The sequence below is a fragment of the Humulus lupulus genome, chromosome 8 (genome assembly GCF_963169125.1).
Source record: "Humulus lupulus chromosome 8, drHumLupu1.1, whole genome shotgun sequence".
In the NCBI taxonomy this organism is placed as follows: domain Eukaryota; kingdom Viridiplantae; phylum Streptophyta; class Magnoliopsida; order Rosales; family Cannabaceae; genus Humulus; species Humulus lupulus.
In genome coordinates this window covers 149,910,180-149,917,955 of record NC_084800.1, presented here as the reverse complement: position 1 = coordinate 149,917,955, position 7,776 = coordinate 149,910,180, and the positions used below count along the sequence as shown (strand labels likewise).

The 7,776-nt window shown below is 34.3% G+C and overlaps 1 protein-coding gene across 1 annotated transcript; it reads left to right on the top strand.

Annotated features, from left to right (window-relative positions):
• Positions 1–3,236: 3,236 nt before the first annotated feature.
• On the top strand, positions 3,237–7,137 carry LOC133798551 (protein RETARDED ROOT GROWTH-LIKE). Its single transcript, XM_062236885.1, has 7 exons — positions 3,237–3,687; positions 3,855–3,963; positions 4,803–4,962; positions 5,344–5,492; positions 5,574–5,725; positions 6,351–6,465; positions 6,570–7,137. The coding sequence occupies exons 1-7, from the start codon at positions 3,290–3,292 to the stop codon at positions 6,708–6,710; spliced, it is 1,224 nt and encodes a 407-aa protein (XP_062092869.1). The 5' UTR covers positions 3,237–3,289; the 3' UTR covers positions 6,711–7,137.
• The last annotated feature ends 639 nt before the right edge of the window (positions 7,138–7,776 follow it).

The window sequence follows — 7,776 nt, the reverse complement described above, 5'->3', positions numbered from 1 at the left end:
AGTAGGTCAAATATGTACACGCCGCTCCATGCTCTCTTACTCATGGTTGATCGACCTTTCCTTTGCCTTATTTGCATCATAGAGCATCTGTGAGCCGAGGCCCAGCAAGAAAACTTATCGCATAACATATACAATTCAATTAAGTAATTAAACAGTTCAAACAGACAACAGATTAAACATATAGCGCCCTATACCGACCCAGGTGCTTTACTAGGCACTAGGTTCGCAGTCTTCACCGAGCGAGTGGAAACAACACCCTAGAGGGTCTCACCCTAGCGGAATGCACTCAGCGTACTTAACGTTGATCCTAGCCCTTGTCGTACCCGACCTTTGCTATTCTTAGCCTTCGCCGTTCATTCATAAGCATGCACAACACAACATAAAATTCACAGATACTCACACATATATTAACACACAAATAATAGGGCGATGCTCTGAAACACAAATAATAGGTTCATGCCCCGAAACACAAATAATAGGGCCATGCCCTGCTCTATGGGCACAAACAATTCTCTTACTTGTGTCCCGAGCTGATAGATTAATGCGATCCTGAGCACGATTCCCCTAAACTGGGTAGTAGAATCCTTCCCGAGCCTTAACATTTGGGTTCCCGAGCCTAAAACCTTCAATAGGCCAACCTTTCCTATTTGAGCCACGGCCTAGCCCTTAAGGGCCATGGCGCACTTAAGTCAGAGAGCATGGCTCTTCCATATGGGGAACACAAGCGGGGCGCGCATGAGCAAAATTCGAGGCTCCCCAAACCTCAGAGTTCAAGCAGGTCATGATGCCTGATGAACAGGGCCGCGACTCAAGCCTCAAAACCCAGAAATCCCATCATTTCTTCTGTGTTTTTCCTCGAGCCTAAACCATTAAATCACACCCCAACACAACATCCAACCCTAGAATTAAGTCTAGAATTCTCATCCACACAACCTAAGTATCACAACAACTTCAGAAATTATTCTACAAGCTCTTCAAAACTCAAAACCAATCATAGAATTCAACCCTCGTGCAAGCTTATGGATTACAACAGAATTCAATAGAAAAAACAACAACTTAACACCCTTACCTCACTGAGAATTCAACCTGAGTTAATCCTCAAGCACTTCAAGCCTCCAATTTTTCAATCCCTTAGCCAAACTCCTCAAGAATTCATCAACACCTCCAACACACCAAAGAGAGGGAGAGAGAGTCGAGAGAGAGAGAGTGGCAAAGCTGAGAAGAGTCTAAATGTTTCTCCTTAGTTTTAGTGTGTTGTTGGCTTAGGTCTATCCTAGCTGCCTAATGACCAAAATGCCCCTAAGTCTATCTTCAATCCTTTAATGCCACCAAGGGCAATCCCGTCACTTGCCACATCCTGCTAATTTCTCGAGTGTTCCTATAATTCCCCATTTGATCCCCGACCTACTCAAACAATTACTAAATCACTGCCTGTTACCCGATAATCCCACACATACACTATGTACCCATACTACCCCTAGGCTCATCCCTAGCCGGGTACTCGACCATGTTGTGACTATTTCACTATTCTGCTCCCTAGGACCGTCTCAGATCACACATCACAAATACTTCACCACAATCTTGTGGTATCATACACAACATACATATAATTCACATTTATTCCATCAACGAGCCAAAATTACAAATATACTCCTATTAACCAAATTAGGCCCACATGCATATTTAATTCACCTAACACATGCATTTCTAATCACATAATCATTTAATTCACATAATAACATAATTAAATTAGTTATTACCCTCTTGATACACTAATTAAGGCACTAAGCCTTATTAGCAAATTTGAGACGTTACATTTTCTTTAGGTGCCATAGCTTTTCGTTCAAGTTTTTCCTGTAAATTTTCCTGAAAAAAGTTGGAAAACAGAATGCAAACATAACTTGCATGTAGTTGTAGATTGATATTACAAGGTAGATCAACAAAATTGGCCACAAGGTCTTGAAAGAAGTTGAGAGATATTATAAATAATACAAAGTAATTAAAATTAAAATCTTTAAATATTTGGTTGTTTTCATAAATTTATAAAAATACGAGTAAAAGAATCATATATATTTGATTATAAAATATTAATCCCATAAATTTTGAAAGAAGCTAAAATTTTTATATTCTTGAACACAATGAAGGAAAAAAAAAGAAATTATAGGAAATGACCTAAAACAATGACATCAAGAAGTTTATGTACTCATTTTTAAAATTATAGAGAAATGCTTATTTTACATTGTTGATTACCTAAATTGTCATAATCTATAATTTATTTATCTAGGAGCGTATGACTTTAATATAGTGGTATATGTATATTAATTTTGTTTAATTAGTTTTTATTTTAAAATTATATTGATTTTTTAAGCTTTATATGTATTGTTGGTATATTATTTTCTAACTAGTGTATATGCTTTTTGTGGTATGGTATATAATTTTTTTAGGTATTATATAATTTTGTATCATATATATATTTTGGTGCACTTTTAATGGTTACTATCTATGGAAGATTACTTTAATATTAACCATTAGATTAAGATCAATGATTCATATTTATAGTTGTTAATTAATATGTCTAAAAACAAATTTTGTAAACTTTTCATTTTTCAAATGCATGTCAATTTCTAAATATAACTAGTATCTCCCATTGGTTGGAAACAACATTAATTATGTAAAAAAAAAAAAATTCGAAATTAATGTAGAAAAAAATATTTATATGTTAGTGACTTGCTATACTAAATTACTATGTTGTCACATTATCATAATTGTTAGTACCCATTTATGAGTAACTATTAAGAAATCTTCTATATATTTTAATAGTAGTATATAGTTTTGTTAGCATAATATATAGATTTTTAGTAATGATTTTGTAATATTTACTTCTATATTAATTGTCAACTTAGTATATTTATTTAATAGTTTGCTAACAACTCATAAAAAATGCAAAAAAAATAAAAAATAACTTCAAAATAAAACTAATTAAATAAAACTAATATACATGTGTTTTTATATTAAAATATTTAGAATAAAATAATAATTTGATAAATTACATAGTAAATGAAATATTAAAAATGTAGTATTTTACTTAATTTCACACGTTACTATTTTGCATCAAGAAAAAAAAAAAAAAAAAAAAAAAAAAAGAATACAATCCAAAGAACTTATTTATTATAATATTACCACTAATGCTATGGTTACAAGTTATTACTATAATAAAAAAGCTCCAAAAACTAAAACCCCATCTCGTCTTTGCATCTTCTCCCAAATATCTCAGCTGTCACAATTCACAATGTGGCGCTCTCGCACCATAGACGCCCATTTCAGGACCATGCGTCTCATCTCTTCTCTCGTTTCTTCTTCTTCTCCACTCATCCTAGTCCGTTCAATCAACAACCAAGCACACCTTCCTTCTCTCTTGCCCAATCCCTCTCACTCTCTTCCTCCCAAATCCGCAATCTCCCCTATTGTTACCTTTACGCTTTCCTCTCTCTCCGGTCTCCGAAGCCAGAGCTTTAACTCCGGAATTGGATTCCATGTCGTCCGCTGCGCATCTTCGGTGTCGCCTGCCCAGACATTTGAGTGGAACGAGCCGGTCTCCTGCTCGGAGGTCGGAGATGGTGACGATGGCACTGTGGATGAAGATACCAGACCCTACATTCCCGTTAGAGCTTATTTTTTCTCCACTAGGTTTGCTTTCGTTTACATAATTGTTTACGGAATGTTGAGAGATTTCTGGAATTGGCTTATTATTGCTTATTAGCTCTGTTTTCTGTAGTGGTTTTTCAAAATGTTTCGTGAATTATGTTACCTTAATTTGTGTAATTACTTATTTATTTTTTGTTTTAACTGTGCAGTGTGGATTTGAGAAGATTAGTGGAACAGAACAGGGCAAATTTTATCCCACCAACATCAAGAATGACTAATTACGTTCTTCTTAAATTCGGCGAGCTTTCGAAAGCCAATGTAAGCCTTGCAATTGTTGGCTACTGCTATTTTGAATTATGCTTGTTTTGTATAATTGTATCATATCAGAAGCATACCATGAAGAGTAGGTTGGGTGGTCACTGGTCAGGCAACGGTTTTGCTCGGTTTGAGTTTGATTCCTAGTGGAGACCTTCCTAACAATGCGATAAAAGATCATTGTAGAAAGAAGGGTTACTACTGGTCATACTGATTCAATTGGGTGCACTTTAAAGCAATTTTTTATGCCTAAAATTACGTTGCCGAGAACTAATAATGAGTTACCTAGTTTATCTGTCAAAGTGAGAATGAATAGATTGAGGGATGGGTAGATTGCCTCCAGCAATGTTTTATTTACTTTTGCTGCACGGTCATGGTTTGTATGATTATAAGGCTTTTAAGATGTCGATTCTAGTTTTAAATTGTTTCCTTTAGCAATTGTGCTTTTACATGATGTAATTGGTGGACTATCTTTAGTTTTAAATTTTCATTGATCCATCTCATTGTCTGATCCCTGCAATGGAATTCCTGTTTATCAAGCAAATACTTTCTTTATATAGCTTGATATAGGATTTCGTTAAGTTTGGCCTTTTAAAAGGAAAATGCTATAGTAAGTTGACAACAGGGTTGGCCTTGAGAAATTTGAGATTCAAGATAAAATTTAATTATGAGGCCCTTAATACAAATAATTTATTTTGGTGTATATATAAATGATATTTTTCTAAGTAGAGACCTTTTTCTGTTGGAGGCCCTAGGCCTAGATCTACCCTGCTTATAGTCAGAGTCTATAGTCGGCCCTTGTTGGCACATAAATAAAGATGATGATGTGAATTTTGTTTCAGGGTTTGCGTGCTTCTTTAAGTGGGAGTGACTGCTGCTACATGGTTGTCTTTCAATATGGTTCCATCGTCTTGTTTAATGTCCGCGAACATGAGATTGATGGGTATCTGAAAATTGTAGAGAAACATGCGTCAGGATTACTACCTGAAATGAGAAAGGATGGTAAGATCTCAAAACTTCACTTGGATATAAGTATGTGCTTCCATTTTGAAATAGTAAATCATCATAAAGCTGTTGTGCATTCAATTCACTGTCACATTTTCTATTCTCACACCATATTGGTATAGCTAATTAATTAACATATTTATGCAATGATTCTAGCATAAAAAATGAAAGTAGGATTTTACTGTCTTTGAATTGAAATCTTCTCGTTTCGCTTGGTGTGAAGTTTTATATGTTCATATTTAGGTTGATTCTTTCTTTAGACTTAAAACTTTTCATCTTGAGTTTTAAATGAAATTTGTGTAACAATAGGTTTTGACCTCTATAATGTTATTCAACTATTCTTATATATGCACCCTTTATTCTATTGTAAAATTATAGAGTATGAAGTAAGAGAGAAGTCGACATTAGACACATGGATGGAAGGAGGCTTGGATTATATAATGTTACAGTATGTTAATACTGATGGGATTCGTACCATCGGTAGTGTTCTTGGTCAAAGTATTGCTCTTGATTACTACGTTCGCCAGGTATGGTTCTGAGCTTGGGAGTTTAAATTTTCGTTGAGGTATTTTCTTTATAAGTAATTTTAAAATTATATTTTCTTTCAGGTTGATGGAATGGTTGCAGAATTCACAGACATTAACCGTGGAATGGAAACAACTGGAAAGTTTAAGATGAAGAGAAAAAAATTATTTCAATTAGTTGGAAAGGCGAATTCTAATCTTGCTGATGTGATTCTTAAGCTTGGACTGTTTGAGAGGTAATCTTTTAATGGTCTGCTACATGGAATATTTGTTACAATATTAGAGCTTTTGATTTGCAAATTTTCAGTTTGAGGTTGTCTAGTTTATCAAGTATTTTTCTGTGAGTTATTGCTGCTTGCTTCTGAAAGATGGGTGCTTTCAAACAAGGGAAATTTAATGACTATGAAGTTGCAAGATTTGCTTTAGAGGGAGAGGGGATAAAAAATGAAAAGTAAGATTTAATTTAAAAAATTTTAGTTGTACTGTCGTAAATAAATCAGTTTTTGTGGATGATGTACCCGTCAGAAGTTTATTCTCAATCAGGTTTTTGAAAGAAAATGATAAAGTCTAGAATTGTTATTATGGGAGAAGAATTTCAGAGGAACTTGCAGTAATGTCAGCATATGTCTGTCTCCAGTGAACTTGCAACAAATGTTGTTAAATATTTTTTTTTAAAAAAAAAGGGAAAAGAAAAGAAAAGTAGGGAAAACAATAGGGTTGATTAGTCCTTTCACCGCTGCAGCTCAAAGGTGCTAAATTGGCTGTTTAAGATTATTATTGAACATTAGATCTGTGTATCATTTAGACCATCTGTCTCGTGTGTTTATTTTGCACTAATTTTAAATTTGGTTGGCTTTGCAGATCAGATATTGCCTGGAAAGATGCTAAATATGCTCAGATATGGGAATATCTCAGAGATGAATTTGAGTTAACCCAGAGATTCGCAAGTCTCGATTTCAAGTTGAAGTTTGTGGAGGTATAATAACTTTCTCGGTAGATTGTCTCTTGTTTTTCTAGACTTGGCAGTTTGCCTTTTCATCCTATGTGATTAGTTACATTTTATTTTTTTTATCTGTGCAGCATAATATTCGGTTTCTTCAGGAAATTCTTCAAAATAGGAAATCAGATTTCTTGGAGTGGCTCATTATCGCCTTGATAGGTGCTGAAATTCTGCTATCTCTTTATGACATTATACATAGATCTGCACTCACTTCACTATAGCACAGCTTTTTGGCAAAAGCAAGCCAAAACCCTTAATCGAAGCGTCCAAATTCCTGTGTATTTTTACGGCTGATTATAGTTGAAGTTGATTTTTCAAAACCTCAAGCGAGGGCATATCCGGAATCATGTATATATCAATTCGATTGATTATATCAGTTTTGCAATAGTCATATAGTACTCGTTTATAGTACTCGATTATATCAATTTGTGTTGTAGGTAGATTTTTTTAGAGCATTTAAATCCACATCAATAAGTTAATGACTCAACTAATTGAAATGAATTTAATTATTTGAAATCAGATTATTTTTGTCGTATAACTTTGTGATTTTTGGTTTGACTTGGGTGTTGTAGAGCATTCTAATAAACATTGGCACCTTGAAAACTTCCCATTAATAAGAGGTAGATTTATGTGGATGTTAGTTGAGTTGATCTCGGGTACCTACTCCATTGGTTTGGTCGTTTTTGTGTTGCTTGGCTCTTATGGTCGATTATTGCATCTTCCTAGCTTGAATTATTATTTCGATTACCATGGTGGATTGATCAACACGTGAAATTTTTAGTTAGGGTCAAGTGGGGTGGAGGAGCTAGTTAGTGTCTCGATTCCATGCTTCAATGTTGTGTTATTTAGCTAAAGGATCGATTTTTCTATTCAATGGCGCTTATTGCCGTTCAACATTTTATTGCATTTAAGGATTCAACAATCGTCACTCAACCTATATGTCAATTTTCAGGAAAATCATATAGAATGTCCCATAATACACTAATTAATAACTTTATACCTTTCTTAATATTTCTCATAAAACTTTTCTTAGCAAGTGAAAATAATCTAATTACCCTTGAAAACATAACAAAACATGAGAAAGTCGCTTATTATCAAATTCTCATTCATCAAAGGTTAAGTTGGCGAGGATGTCCGTCAGGTTGCGCATTTCATGGTTGAAGCTGGTCGATGCCATGGTCCTAGGTTAAGAAAACAGACAGATGAAGTTATAAATAAGGAAAAGAAGGGGTCGAGCAGGGAAAACAAATATAGTCTCAAATTACCTTCCCAAGGGAAAACAAATAT